Source organism: Lissotriton helveticus, chromosome 8 (assembly GCF_964261635.1).
Source record: "Lissotriton helveticus chromosome 8, aLisHel1.1, whole genome shotgun sequence".
Taxonomy (NCBI): Eukaryota; Metazoa; Chordata; class Amphibia; order Caudata; family Salamandridae; genus Lissotriton; species Lissotriton helveticus.
Window position 1 is genome coordinate 1,010,423,609 of NC_136069.1, and position 16,741 is coordinate 1,010,440,349.

General features: G+C 40.7%; 1 protein-coding gene across 1 annotated transcript in view; it reads right to left on the reverse strand.

Moving 5' to 3' along the window:
* The window catches only part of PHEX (phosphate regulating endopeptidase X-linked), a 1,501,811-nt gene that overhangs the window by 277,442 nt on the left and 1,207,628 nt on the right, over positions 1-16,741 (reverse strand). Inside the window, exon 15 of the mRNA XM_078657844.1 lies at positions 12,134-12,192. Within this exon, the coding sequence (XP_078513970.1) occupies positions 12,134-12,192 (59 nt within the window). The remainder of the gene's footprint in view (positions 1-12,133; positions 12,193-16,741) is intronic.

Below are 16,741 nucleotides of genomic sequence, written 5' to 3' on the forward strand. Positions count from 1 at the left end.
AGTCCATTTTACCATAACACAGCTATGAAACAAAAAATAAATTAAAGGTGTGAAATCCGCATTCTTTTTCAAATGCACAGGAGCAGTATGCCAGAAGTTCCCAATGCCTCTCCCAGATTACTCAGCCTCACGCTTTTAATAGCATGTACGCTAATGAAACTCAGAGAGGAAAAGGGATGGGACAGAGAAGAGACTGCCCCACTCGTCTACTTCCTTCTCTCAGCTTCGGACACCTTCTTGTTTTCTTTGCTTCTTCAGACTTATAGGTAAATGATAACTGCAAGAAAATTCACACCTTTAAAAAATGATTCTCCAAATAAGGCTGTTCAATATTATGTGTCCCTAGTATTTTTCCTACCCTATTTGAGTGTGACCTTTGCTTCTCTTCTATTGGTAGTGTTTTGAATATGTTTTCTTATTGTTGTGAAACTGAAGTAACAATATGTTAGTTTTTTCCTTTCTCTGCTAATCTTAATTAACTCTCTCTTTTTCTTCTCTCTTGTACCTAACTAGGTCCTCACCTTAATGTTGCACTGCTGAAGTCTTATTGGGATTCTATGTGGTAAGTATACTATGTCTGTCTTTACACTCATACTTCACCTTATTGTTTTCTCTTAAATATATACAGCTAAGTGTTAAGCTCTGTAACACTTTTGTCCTTCTTATTTATTTTCTTGTCAACCCTAGAGTTACTTCACTCGTGTAATGCTAATTTCCTTATCACTCGTTATTCCACCTTTATCTCAATTTTCCGGTAAATAACACATAATTATCAAGTGCTCCTCAGACTTGTGTTGACTCTAGTTTTGATTTGGTGCACTGTAGCGCCTGAATAGAAGCTCTCACAAAACTGACTTGTCCTTTTCAAAATGCGCATGCTTCAATTATCAGTGCGTCTCCTCCGTACTTCGCGCATGCTCAAACTTAACACAGAAGAATCTTACTTGACGTCCGGTGCTTCTCTCCGAGTCTCCTCCGTACAAGAAATGAAGTTAAACGTGACGAAATTATTCCCTACACTAACTTCGCGGAAAATACTTCAAAGGCGTCCTTCTCTCCTGAAACCTTCGGTGAAGTGCGCCACGGAACGGGCACGACACCTGGATCCCAGTAATTGTGATTAAACACTAGAGCGCTAACCTAATGCTCTAACTCTGGATCCCGGCGGCCTCCTTGATACTGTAAGTGTAATTTTTACTATTCTGCGTGTACACAGTTTGTTTCTTCATCTTCCTGGCCTTGCGTAGAATTGAATTCACAAAGAGTCTTTTACTCTGACATGGCCTGACAATCCTGACAAAAGGCCCCATCTGGAGCTTAGTGACTGCTAAAACTTTCAAAGAGGCATTTCATGGGAAAAGTTCTCTTCTTTCAGCTCCAGGTGGGAATAAAAATCTGAAAGGAAAGTTTGATAAGTATAAAACAGTGTTAACTTCTATGCTTAGGGTGGTAGCTTGCGAGAAAGAAATTACTCTTAGCCCTACATTTAACATCAAATGATGGTTTGTTCCTGAGATAAAATTACAGAAAATGGCCTTACAAAAGGTTAAGTCCACCTTGTAGCAGGTTTTAAGGGCAGATCAGAAATGCAAAATATGTCCAAGCGCTGCATAGATATGACTATGCCATACGAGCTATGAAAAAAAATATATTATTCTCGTAAAATGGGATTGGCTGGAAATACTTCCAGGGATTTGTTTTCCACCATTGAGAAATTAAACTACCTGATATCACATTGAAAAAGTATTTCTTCTTAACAATAGACTTGGAGACTATAGTCCCGATTAGGATGGCGGTCGGACATCCCTTCTGAAACGGGACTGCCAACTAGCTGTTGGCAGTCCTGCACCCGGAATCATGATGTCACCACCTTCAAGGCGGTCGCAATGTTTATCCTTTGTTTTGCAGCGTGTGCTGCGGCCTGCAGCATATGCAGCAATACAAAAAATATGCATCTAACATATCCCTCCACTATGTGGCATGCACCACAGGGTACCTGCCACATGGTGCAGGGATATGTAGGGGGGCTCAATAGGTGCCCCCAGGCACCATATTGGATGTTTAGGCGGAAAGGCGGGCTCCCTACAGGTTAACCGCCATGAAACGGCCGGCGGAAAGGGACATTGTAATTCATACGGCGGTGCCTGAGCAGGCACCGCCACTGTTGTAGAGATAGAATTCTCTCTGGCTGCACCGACAAGCCCCTTGAGCCCGTCGGATGCGTGTTGGTTGGTCTCTCCGACTGCCAGACATTGCCCACTATCCTAATGTGGCAGGAGGTAAACAGTATTACGATGGCGGTGGGACTGCCACCGATCGGCTATCGGTAGCTGTCCGATTGTCATCGTAATCAGGCCGTAAGTCTTTGAGAAAGTGGATAGAATTAGGGAAAATATGGCTACAACTAAGGCTTTGCGTCCTGTCAGCTGCCCACCTGAGACAATGATAATGGATAATAGGGCCCCAAATATATTGGGTAAAGTCTTTCTCGGGAGGAGACTGAATTCCTCATGTGATATAGTATGCTAGTGGGCTTGACCCTGGCTGCCCACCCCGAACATATCTTAAAGAATGCTAAGATTGAGGTGGCGTGTCCCATAAAGGATATTATACATTTTTCTCTAGAATTAGGGATGGTAAGTTAGGACTAAAAGAAAGCCATAGTAAGTGCTCTCTTAAAAACCTGGATACAATACGGAAGACCGAGAAAAGTATCAGGCTAAACCCCCTACTCCTTTTTCTTGCACAAATTGCTAGAGAGAATAATCACCACACAACTTCTTAGATGAAACCCAAGCAAGATTTCACACAGGGTTAGGATAGGAGCCATTGGTTACTTCTGTGAACAAAGATCTTAGAATGATGCTGGACTGTGGTGATTCAGAAGCAGTTGTGTTATTATATATAGCAGCAGCCTTTGACTCCATTGTACAGCAAGTCATGTCCTTGTCTTGTTCTCTATCTGCTCTTGCTGATCGCAACCAAGTAATCCAACTTGAACCCTTCAATTCAGAGCCTAAAGGAATAAGCCAGGGTTTACTTCAGGGATCATTGCTGTCTCCGATTCTATGTATAGTATCTCTAAGATCTTTGGAAATTCAGCTACTTGGGTTTCAAGCTACTCCCTATATATATGCAGATGATGGGCAAAAAAATCAGTACTCCTCAACTGATGGTCTCGCAGGAGCACTGGATTTCATAACTATGTGGATGGGTACAAATTTTCTAAAATTGATTTCTTCCAAATCAAAATTATCCCCGTAATTTCTGAAGTTAGCTTATGGTAGGTCTCTTATTGGCCAACATCAATAGGTAGCTGCCCTGCTCCAGCAGAAGTGCGCAGGAATTTAAGCATCCTAATAGATTCCAGCCTAGCATTTTCAATCCCAGATTAGAGCAATAACCGAAGCACGTAGAATAAAAATTGGCTTTCAGTATAAGTGTTTATCAGTTGAACCAATCACACAATGACAACTTCCCGAGGCTAGTACAATATTTAGGCAAATGTGACACTGTGATGATGGCACATGTTTGTAGAGTTACCACAAATGAGGTTCATGCACTTTATCTTGCCAAACAAATTCAGAATAAATTGATTGGGCTCATGTCTGAGTCGTTACACCAAGAACTCCTATGCTGGGTCCGCCATGCCAAATACCACCCTTTGATTTTTGATTGTACATCTCATCCGACAACATATAATGGAAAAAGTCAAAGCTGTCACTACATCCTGCTTGGCCAACCTGAAGATGCTGAACAAGAGTGTCAAGTGGCTCACAAGCAACACCAGACAAACCATCACTCATGCACCAGTCACTAGCAAGTTGGACTATGGGAACACCCTCTATGCTGGTAACATCAAGCAACTCAGCGAAAGAATAAAAACTATCCAAACTTGGCAGCCAGACTCACCCTCAATCTGCCACACAGAACTAACATCATATCACACCCCTGGGAGCCCCATAACTTAGGCCCCACTTGCCTGAACAGCCACATCTATTTCCACCAACCAACGAAACACCTAAGACCTGCAGGACTCCTACTTGAACACATCCCATGCATCCATAAAACCAGATCAGGAGGACAGGCATTCTCTCTGGAGCAACCTCACACTTCACATCAGTACCTCCTCCTCCTCCCTTCTCAAATTCTGCAAGAAGCCGAAGACCTGGCCTTTCAATTAACCAAACTACCCAAGGCAGGGCTAGGCACATACACCTGTTCAGGGCCAGGATACTCTTACGGGTAACAGTGCTCTTTACAAACACACATAACATAACAAAACTTTAGCCTATGCACTCTCAGATGTTTACCTTTTCTTATATTCTTCCAGAGAGTTATAATGGCAAATGCATTTGTACAGCCTAGACGGGACAGCTGGAATGAAATTTACATAGAGTATCCTAAGAAAATCATTGCTAAATTACAGAAGATTCATAATACTGTAGTGAAATTTATTTTAAATCCTCGTAAGATGGATAGTGTCTCCCTTTAGCCAAAACAGCTACATTGGTTATTAGTTTATCAGTTTATAAATGGGTTCAATTCAAAGCCGCTTGTTTGGCCTACAACATATACTAAAACTGCTCCTCACTTTCAAAGCAAGAAATTTGCATAAAGTATTCTTCCTCTTGAGCTCTACGGTCTTACTTTTCTACCACTTTTACCTTATTGAAAATCAAGAACAAGGAAGTTGGCAGGAGATCTTTAAGAGTGGCTATAGCTGATTTATGGAATCAGCTCCCTTTAATTATATGATCTGTAACACCCTTACTCAGATTCAGGAAAAAGCTATAAACATGGTTATTCCCACCATAATTTCTTCATCTTTCTGAAAAGAGTTGGTTGTTGGTCTATTAGCCGTAATGACCATCTTTTCAGTGAATGCTATTAATTTGGACTACTGGCTATTGTTCGATGACTCTCAGTAACTTACGCTTGCCCTTGAAATACTACCAAGACATGGGTTCTGAGTTAGAGCAGCCCTTCCATTAAAGAAAAATTAACATAAGTAAATACAGTTTAGCACGGTGAACATTTTTACATTAGATATTATTAAGAAATGGGGTAACAAATAAAAAGTATGGTATGAAGTTGTTTTTAAATCTAAGGAATGAAGAGATTGCATAAGTAATAGGTGTGTTTGTATGTAACATTCATTCAGTCCAGCCAAAAGGAAAACATTATTATCGAGTGAATTTCCGATGTCCCTATTTTGTTTATTTGTATTTCTTTAGATGTGGCTCGCTGTAAGCTGAATACGGCGAGCAGTGTCTACAGAAAGTGGAGCAGCCACCATTAAAGTGAAAGCACGGTATGGGGCACTTTCACCAAAAAACAAAGGGGCATATTATCAAGGGGGTTTATCTCCGCTTTTTTGGCTTTAAAAGCCAAGAAAGCGGAGATAAAATTATCTCCCTATTACCTAGCTGTCGCTAACACCAGTTAGCGACAGCTAGTAGGAGATAGCGACCATCTTGGGCCCCACTTTGCATGTCAGTGATATTTATCACTAATGACATGCAAAGTGGGCGTGCCAAGATGTTAGCGACTGGAAACAGTCGCTAACATCGCTATCTCCTATTACCAACTTTTGGAGATATTCACGCTAAGCGCGAATATCTCCAAAAGCTAACACCTGCCCTGAGCAGTTCTTAGCCATGTTATCCAATGGGAGGTGGATAACATGGCTAAGAGCATTAGCTCGGTAATGCATGAATATCGCTGACTTTTCAGCGATATTCATGCATTGCGGCCGTTTTTTATCGCATTTGCGATAAACCTTGGTAATACCAAGGTTTATCTGCGATAAAAATCGCCGCAGCTCAGCGGTAAAATTTTGTCTCTAACCAAGCAATAGCGATAATTATCGCTATTGCTTGGTAATATGCCCCAAAGTTCATTTAAATGAATGCTTCTGGAGCACGGCCGCTATGGTTAAAGTGGACAGCGCTGGCAAATAACATTAAAAAAGGAGCACGGCCACTAGAGTTAAAGTTGACTGCACTGGGAAAGAAAAAATTTTTTATAGATGAAAAGGTGCAAGTTGGGTGAGCCACATATTTTATTAATATGATACGGCCACCATTACTAATAAAAAAATTAAAGCTGCCGGTGTGCTACATTGAAGGAATGCATGTTGTGGGAAATCATTCAGTAAAATATTGCTCACACACTAAATAAAACATACTGAGTAATAACACAAGTAAAAACGACAGTCTTAATGGTATGTTACTAATGTAGACTAGGCAGTACTATGGAGTAACTACTAAACCTATTTATGAATCAAAATTAACCTTTTAGGAAGGACAGTAACAGGAGGCAATTGAAAAGATGGGCGTAAAATGGGCAGAGCTTCAAGTCCATACCTGAATACAGCATGCCTCGCAGAGCAGCGCATGTGCTGCCCAGGCTTGACCTAAAAAGCAATATACAGTTACATCCATTGGACCCTTCAGGTCGGAGACGTACATAGTACTTGCTGGTTGTCCAAAAGCATGAGATACCCAGAGTCAACAATTGATCTGCAGGTTTTAATAATTTTTTATTGTGTTACGATCATGAAACAATTCATATGTACTAATAAAATGAACTAAGACTAGTATGCTAGAAGTCTATCTATTTTTGATATGTGCACAAGATAATGAGTTTAGGAACAGTAGATATCTGTACCCTACTCATAATACCGGGGCATTTTGCAAAATGTGTCCTTTATAATCCACTTGATAATAACAAATGTTCTACTATTCTGTGTTTCCATACTCATCCCAATAAAAATGGCCCCCCACTGGTGTGGTGGGGCCAGGTGCCCGCGACATGAAAACAGCTGCAAAATGCCACACGAAGACATCAAAATTCTGGCATGAAAAACAAAACGTTAGGGGATGTGGGTAGCTGTGGCATTTGGATCCAAGAATCACCACCACAAGGGAAATATGTAAAACCCAGACATTTTTTAAAACAAGACACCCAGGGGAATCAATGGTCATGTGACATGCTTGGATCACATCATGTTTACTGCAATTATTTGAGGAATCTAATTACTCAATAATCTGACCTTTTTTAGTTTTTGCATTAAGATTCACCGTTTGTAGTCAAATCAATTTACCTATTGTGGGTAAGATAAGAGTTGGTGGGAAGGCTTTCCAAAGTCAGGTGAAGCTGTTATAAACTTCAAACTTGTGCTCCTTTCCATGAAAATAGAGGGTCTAAATTTTGAATTAAAAATAGAATTGACATTTAGAACAGTTTCCAAAGAACTACAAAGCCAAGGCTTGAGTGGTTGTCAGCAATATTCAGCTAGGTGACAATGAAATTGGTCTCCATCAGAACCCCTTGTTACTGAGCTCTCTGCAGACGCACAACTGCGCGAAAAAGTGTGACTTTTGAAAATCCACATACACACAACTTCAGTGAAACTCTTACAGATGAAAAAACTATTTCACAAATTAGTGCCCACTGAGAAAATGTTGTCCAAAAATTATTTGAGTCCTCATTTAGAGAATGCAGTAATTGAAAACCTGACAAAAAACTTCAAATTATCTGTCTTTTCCTTTGAGGGAATAATCATTTCATTAATATGAAATTTGCCAAATGGCAAACACGTCACAATCAATGACCTTTTCAGCTGGGTTCAGTAGTCTCCCACCATTAGGAGTTAGTGGCAGATCAGTAATCTAAGCTAGAGAGTATGATTTACAACAATGATCTGGTACAATGTCTGGTGGAGGTAACACTGTGAAATATTGGCACGAAAATGATTGGGGCTCTATTTTGATTTGATTTGATTTATTTAGTGCTTGTGCCATGGATGTATGACATTACAACGCATGCTTTTACATCGCATGCCTTTACAACGCGGTTTTTACAACGCATGCCTTTACAACGCATAGTGCTTTGGGGCGCTGGATAGTGAATTGTTTAATTTACTATTCCAACACTAGTCCCCGTGGATAGTAGGGAAGGTGATGGATAGTACATTAAACCTATTCCCTATCCTAGAGCGCCCCCCAGCGCAATGCGTTGTAATGGTTTGCGTTGTAAAAGTTGTGTCGTAAAGGCACTGCGTGGTAAAAGTTGTGTTGTAAAGGATGTTTCCCCTGTGCCATAATTCTCTACAGAGAGCAATGCAGATGCAATAATTACAGAACATTTAACAAAGTATGATAAGGTGATGCTGAAGTAAATAAAAGAGCTTTCAAAGAACACCTCATTAAAAGGTGGAGTAGCAAGGATGCCATGGCTCTAACATATACATGAAAAAGCATCCTAAATTGGGGGGCTATGGGCCCTCACACAGCCATGGGCTCTGGTACAAATGCACTTGCTGCATGATAGGCAGCAACACAATGACTGAACGAGAAGGGGAGGATCATATGTAATATTCAGGGATAGATCACAATGGTCCCCGTTAGCTACTGGGAAAGAACCATTGACCTACATATATGTGGCATATATGTGGCACTAACAATACACTTCACGTTCAGGAGTACATTTCCAGGGTCTACATACGTGGTACACATATAACCAGCAGAAATGACTCGAGTGGATTTTCAATCAACGTGTCTAGCCAAAGTGGTCCCTGCAATGGCAAATGCCCCAACTTTGCTGGATTAACCTCCATTACAGAGGAGGAACATTATGGATATGCCATATTTTTTTTATCTTGAATTGGTATAGAGGTAATAGATTAATCCATAATCCCATATTTCAAGACAAGATAAAATAAGTAAGTTGTAAGAATTGTAAATATGATAGAGAAAATACAAGTGTGTTCCTTAAAGGAAAGTCCCTAATTGTAAATGAATAAAGATTGTGTATAAAAGACATTTAATTTCAGCAAGCAAGGTAATGTGTCCGTTCAGAAAACCCAAATGAAGAGCTCAGATGAGAGAAGAAGAATGCTAATGCATGAAGCTTTAGCACTCAAGCAGTGGAAATTAGCAAACACTGAAAAGGTCTTCTCAGTCTTTAGTCAGCAGGCATCTCTAAGATCTGCCTCCTACCCTCTGCCGCATGCTCTCTGCACCTAGTCTAAGATCTCTCAAGAAAAGGCCCTTGTAAAAGAGGGGTCTCTCTCTCTGGGACGGTCTCTCTCGATTTAATTTTAGGAATGCACACTAATACACTTCAATCAAAACAATAATGGCAACATTATTCCCATTCTCCACTCCCGTGAATCAATCATTCTTTTGCAAACTCTCGGAGCAGGTAAACTTCCCAGTTTCTCACGTATTCACAATAAGCTATGCAACTATTTCCTTGGTTGGTTTGTTACTTTGAACAGATCCTGTGGTTCAGACAGTTCTTCCCACAAGTCGCATTTCTTGCAATCTCCTCTCCACCCGGGGAGAACCCACTGTTAGCTGTCTAATGCATAACAAGTGCCTATTCAGCAGCTAACTGAAGACTTCTGGAAAATTATAGCATATGCACTCAAAAGAGAAAACCATCTCATGCAATCAACAGTTTAAACAACAAAACAGGCATTTAAGTCCTAACATGTAAAGTCGACATTTAAAATGGCATCAGCAGTTAGGCTAACTTAAGTCGATGCAATATGCTACTTCATATGTGTGCTTATGGTTCCTAAATATGATTACCTACTACAAATGTTGCACTTTTTACACATGTGTTATACAACACTGAAATTAGCCCTTTTTAGTTAAATGTGTTTAATTTGCAAAATGATGAAATTCGCTTTATCACCCAATTTGTGCCCCAAACTGTGCTTCTTTGTAGTAAGGGTAGAGAAACATCACTGTATATGCAATCTGTCTGTAGTGAACAACCTCCATTCTCAGTGTAGATTTACATTCTTAACCCCTTCTACGCTCATGACGAGCTCAGCTCGTCATGAGTTACGCCTCTCGTACGCTCATGACGAGCTGAGCTCGTCATGTAACGCGGTTTTCCGCAATAGTCAGCGCACAGCGGGAAAACCGCTAGCGCGCATGCGATTAAGACCTTTCAAGGATGCTCGGACACATTTTGGACCTCTGACGGGTCTGGCTATCCCCAAAAACAGTATTATTTTTCTCACTTTTTTACATGTTTTATCTGATTATCACACAATGTTGCATATGGGAGATTGCAAACAACTTATATGGTAGTGGGTGTTTATCTAAATGAGGAGAAGCTGTCTAATGGAAAGACTGCATGTTGCAACAAGGCATAGGTTCAACAAATACAAATTATTAAGGTAGTGAAAGCCAAGCTAGAATTGTCAAAGATGTCACTCAAAACCCAAAGTTGAAAACAGCCTCTCACAGTTCCCCTTGGAAAATAGTATGGTATATATATGGATCCAACCTTCTCTTCCCTTACTATTATGAGCAAGGCACATACAGAGGAATTATAGGGGAGTCATGCTCTGTGACAAATTCTGGTCAACGTTGCCTCCATTTCGTTGTCTCTGTCTGCAGACACACATTCCTGACAAGGACAATGGTGGTTGATGTTGCAGGAGTGCCACCTACTTTCCCTAATTTTTCCAAGGTTTCTAGAGACCCACTTGAGGTGGCAGATCTTCTGCTCAGAACATAGATCCTGTGTTTCAGAGCCCATGGCTTTGCTGATCTGATAGCAGGAAAGTGGCAGAACTCGTTTTTTTCATTTGCTTTGGCATCACAGCAGTGAACAGTGAGGTTTCCTAACCTAGGCTTAAGATAAATAGTTTGCCTTGAAAGCCATGTATAACATTATGCACTTATTTATAAATCTCATTTACATTAAGTGCATAAGGTAGCTCCGAATCCGGGAGGCAGTTCATTGGTGTCCCTTGCAGGTGAACACTAAATTGCACACTGTAGTCTTAAACATATGTGTGTGAAAAATGTGCTAAGTTGCCTCTCTCAAAACCAACATAGTACTACAAGTATGACTGGGGGAGACATCCCTTAAGGATAAGAACCTTCACTCACCCGAGGGTGACATGCTTCATCATATGGGTCCTCCTTACCAGTGTAGAAAACCTAGTCAACACTGGGAGCTACTACTCCGGTGTTTAAGGGAGGAGCTCAGAGATGTTTTTTAGAAGTAAGGATGGTAATCCCATATGTGAGGGAATAGGTGTAGTGAGGTATGCAGCGCTGTGTCCCTTGCAGTTGCCCAAGTGGGTACAGGGCTTATTTGGCAATATTAACACAGAGGCCACAGAGTTCTCCAAATTCCCACAAACAATTGAGCAGGATCAGGGCAGATATGTAGGGATCACGTAGATAAATCATTGCATCATCCCCATAAAGTGAGACCACATGTAGCGTTTGACCCAAAAGTATACCCCACCCATACAATATCTTCTGGTGACGGCAGGCCAGGGTCTCCATCGCAAGAGCGAATGTGTGGGGTGACAGCCGGCATCCCTGTCACATGCCTCTCTATCAAACATTCTTCCTTTGAGCCATATCTTCCAGTGCGCACTCTCACTATCAGTCACTCATAAAGATTTTAATCCACTTGATATTACTAATGCTTAGCCCCACCCTTTCCAATACCTGCCATAAATGTTCCCAGCAGACAGAATCAAAGACTTGTTCTATATCTAGGAAGGCTAGTGCGTAGTGGCCTTTATTTAAGACAGGTGTATGCAAAACTTGCATCAGGCACCGGCGGTTACACAATGTGTTCCGATGAGGGATAAATGAGGGATAAATCCCAATTAATCTGCATGGATCGAGTGTGCAAGATGGGGCAGCAGCTGTGCTCCCAGAGTATGGCTAAGAATGCTCTGCTACACATTCAGCATTAATAGAGGATGGTAGGAGCCTGCCTCAAGTGGGCTCTTCCCTGATTTCGGTGTTAATACAATTAGAGCGTCCCTTATGGAGTTCGAGAGCACCCCCCCCCCCTTTCGAGTGCTTCGGTGTAAACAGGTCGACATGTAAGCGACTTACATATTTTGACTTGCAAGTGAAAAATATATTCAATACATGTTTTACAATACATACTACTTTATCTGCAGAATAGCACTGCCCACTTTGTACTACTAAATAAAATACAAAAATCAAAGCAGATCAGTTGTAGAGCTGGCCTTTTTGGGATTGTTTTATGTAAAATTGTTTTTCTCCATGTCTGAGAAGGTCTAGTAAAATTTCATATTTTTCTGTAGAAATTTTAGACTTGAGATACTCACTAATCTGGTTTGTAGAAGCACTGTAGAAGGCATTGACAGTCGTAGGATTCGTATACCACCTGCACAAGAAAAAATAAATATGTTGTGAAGCACATCTAAATATGTAGTAAGACCTCTTATACAATACCAATTGTCTACATTTAAAGACCTAGGGAGTATAAGCAAAAATAGCTACAAAGTCAATTTGTCTAAGTCAAAAACAGCACATTGAACAGTTAATAAGTATTCACTAACTCTCTACATATGACCATTCATTTGTTTTACATATAACAAGTCATGTGCTTGACCCTCAATTCTGTAATTGAGTGCATAGATCAAAAACGTCTTTTAGGAATAGTCCCACTCAGGCTCGCTTTTCATTACAGCTCTGTCGAACTGGATTTTCAGCCAGTCGAATTCAAACAAAGATTATGCTTTCTTCAATTATTTTATGATCCGTTATAAGGCTCATCATTAAAGATGAAAATACAAAAGAAAACAAAACATACAATAGGAGCCCTAGAGACCAATTTCAGGACCTCCAGTGGAATTAATTGCTTTCGTTTTAAATTCAAAGAAGCTATTGTACTTGGTGATTTTTATCAACCCTCTATTGGAGGGTCTTCCTTGGTAATTTGTAAGGATGTGATTGCCAATATTCATCTGAAATTGAAAGTAATAAGCAAAGTTAACTTGAAAGTACTAGCATAAATCATTGCCATAAAAAGTATATTTTACCCCTACTACTTGAGAAATATAACCATATTTCTAGTAACATCCTGGTCTAATCAGCAAAGAACAAAACTCTGTAAAAACCTAATTTCTGCGAAAAATTAAAATGCTTTACATCTCTAAAAATATGTTGAATCTTCCAGCTTTTTAAAGTGTGCCTGAAATTCCTACCAATTATTGGATATTGACTGATTATATTTATCAACCAAGCAGATGTACCATATACATTTCCAGAGTACAGATATAAAGTGTGGCTGAAAAGGGATACAGAATGATTTAGGGCCTGATTACGAGGTTGGTGGAGTGACAGTGGGCCACTACACCAGCGCCCGGTGCCACTCCATGGCCGTATTTCGAGTGGAATACAAGTCGGGCGGTCCTGGGGCAGCTGGGCATCGGAAGAGCCTTTGAAAGACTTGTATGTGAGCCTTAGAAAAGCAATGCCGTGGGACCGCCAGAGTGCATTCCTGCATAGCATGGTCTGTTAAGTCCATGCCGTGCAGGAACTGGGGGTGCATGCATACAGGGGGCACATGCATTTCCTGACCCTGAGGCAATAAATTGCCTCACTGCCACACATTTTGTGGTGTGCTCACTGCCATGAAAACTGTGGTGGTGAGGAAACTCATAATATGCTTGGCAGTGTTGTACCGCTGCAAGATGTCCCTGGTGGTAGCAGCAGTACTTTGGCGGTCCAACCGCCAAGCTTGTAATAGGGCAGTCAGACCACATGTGCAGTGGTGGTTGCACCGCCACCGTGGCTACGGTGGTCCATTGGGCCAACGTAGACATAATCAGGCCCTTAATCTTAATTTCACCAATGACAAATCTCATCTTACATGCATTGTAATGGACATGACAGTATAGCCTTCTTTGTTACTACAGCATATAGGAATATAGCTTAAGCCCCCCTCCCCACAAAACAACATCAGATATTACAAGGTAGAATAGAAGTGAGCTTTATAACTGGTGCTTTTTTAATTCTGGTGATTACGCTCACAATTTCTGGCACTGTACAAAGTTGGTAGTACTTGGATAGAAACTATTACACTGATATTTAAGAGAATGAGGAGAGTCTAAACTAGAATATTGGATGCCAAATTACATGGACAGTAACATATATGTGTGTTGTTTAATCAGTAGCATTTTAGATTAGAATGGAAGTGCAAATATCAAGTTTGGGATAGGATAATACCACTTATCACACATTTCCATCCTAATATTTTTCACTTGCTGTCTGTCTACTTTATATTTAGTTTCAACTAACTTGATAATATGCATATTTATGTGTATGATAAAATGCATCATGTTTGATCAGATGCATTCATCTAAAATGATAATTTAGTACGATTTGGACTTGAACTTTGACAAGGTTTGACAAGATATTCTACGTAAATAATATAATGGACACATTGTGGTATTGGATATAGGCATACAATTATGAACTATGGTATGAAGATTAGTAAACAAACATTCTAAGTAATTTGGTAACAAGCTACCTAGGCAACACATATCATATTTGCTTTCTTTCAACTCTATGTTATCAGGGTTCTCTGTTTTTTGTAAGACCACTCTCTGTCTTTCATCCCTCTTTCCTCCAACTACAAAGTAAGAGCAACACATGCTCCACCAGTTGTGAACTCCACCAGTCTTGAGAGAAATGGTTCCCAACATCAACTCATCTTTGCCCCACTTGACGTGGAGGCTGGCCGGGTAGGCACAGCCACTCAAAGTAATGGAGAGAATAAAAGATACATAGACCCAATACGATTCATCCCAAGTAAAAAAATTGAACTAATTCTGTGTTACAGCTCGAAAGGGCCACATGACATCTTGAATAGAGGGTACATTTTAAAACTCCTAGAAGAATTACCAGGCCTGCGTCATTTAAAATCAGGCGATTTGGAATCAATTGAATTCAAACCAAATCCTCACCAAACAGACCCAGACTCCACGATTATAACATGGACCGAACACAGCTTAACATAACAAATCCTGCAGCATAGGGAGGAATTCTCCCTATGGGGCATAGAGTTAATAAAGGTGGAGCCTGCACGATACCCCAGTCCGCTACAGAAACAAAGTCCGAAACTGAGTTTTCTAAAAGGTGCGAAAGGCCCAGACCAAAGAAGCACCATGGCAGAAGAAGATCACCTTTCTAGGCAAATTACAATAACAATTGCCCATCATGAAGAAGCCACACTTGAGAGGTATCAACAAGCTCCCTTGGTTCTAAACCAGAGGAGTGCAGAATGAATTAACCAAAGACAAACAGCAGGAAAAGTGCAGGGTTGCAAGATCTGTTCTTGGAACATCAATGGATTAAGTACAAAGCTGGAGGAAGATGATTTTATACAGTTTAATACCCAATATAACATACTTCTGCTTCAGGAAACTTGGCAGACAAAAAACGTGCCACTTGTGGGATACAAAGAACATTTCATACCAGCACAAAAGGAGGCACGGCACGGTAGGGCAAAAGGAGGTCTATCAATCTATATATCCACCGATTTCCTTTGGAGAGATGCCTGTATCGATTTGGACTCAACATGGATGCAATGCATTAAAGTTGAAATCTCTCCTACCATGGGTCTATTGATTCTAAATGTATACATGCACACAGGGGGAAAACACAAAGGGAAAAGAATTAAGCAACTAATAGCTGCAATCACCACGCTGAAAACCACCTACCCAAGCGATAACATGATAATAGCAGGTGACTTCAAAATAAACTTAATCCAAGGACAGGAGGGAAACTTAGCGACCTTTATTCAGCCACAACAGGGCAATCGAAGTTGACGAGATGCAATGGGGAAGAAATGTGCAGCAGATTTGGAAGCCCTCTTTCTGCACACGGTAAATGGAAGGGGCCCCTTGGACAGACGAGCAGCCCTAACGAGGGTCACTAGGAATACAGGCTCAACAATAGATTATAAATTAGCAGACCCCGATCTATTTCCTTATATTAAAGATTTCCTTATCCTGGAACGGGTTGAAAGCGACCACTATCCCCAGATCTTCACATTATCAATCAAACTAAAAGAGTCTGAGCAGGCACATCATCTAACATTGAACACTCAACTTTTCAACTTACAAAGATTAAACTGGAACAAAGGCAACATTCTTAATTTAATGGAGAGATGTCACTTATTGCTTCACCATCAGAAGAACCTAAAGATATAGTAAAGGCCTGGGACTCCTTCGTAACATCAACAAAAAATACCAAACCAAGTGCAGAGGACACAAAACAACAAGAAACGGAGGAGGGAAGTGGTACACGCCATAAAAAAGCGGCCGAATATACACCTAAGGTCATTTCAAAAAAGGACCCCCAATTATCACAACAAATTCTCAAATCAATAGAAAATTTAAAAAAGGAGTTAAAACGCTAAACCAAGGCGGCCAAGCAAAAGCATAAGGAAAACCTGGAGTCCACCATACTCCATGCCAGCAAGCTGCGGAATTCCAAACAGTTCTGGGCAAAAATAAACCTCATGCTTAATGGCAGACTGCAGCAGTTCAACTCGGACATGACAGATCAAATATGGAGTGCACACATTGACTCAACATATAATTTCACCCCGGACAAGCGCATAGATAACACACCTGCGATCCCAACAGAGCTCAATCTAACTCCCTGTTCAAGAATAACCACAGAAGCTTGGAAACCCAGCATGGAAAAAGATTCATCCCGCACCCAAAGTCTGGTACTGGTGGAAGCTCCAGCCTCTGACCCAATAAAGTAATTTCAAATCAAAGAAAGCTGTAAGCCTCCCATTCTGGAGCATACAGGAGAAACAGAGGAGATTACTCCAAAGCATATAGGAGAAACAGAGCAGATTACTCCAAAGCAGGTTCTGAGGATTATAAACACCTGAGAGCAGATGGGGCCCCCAG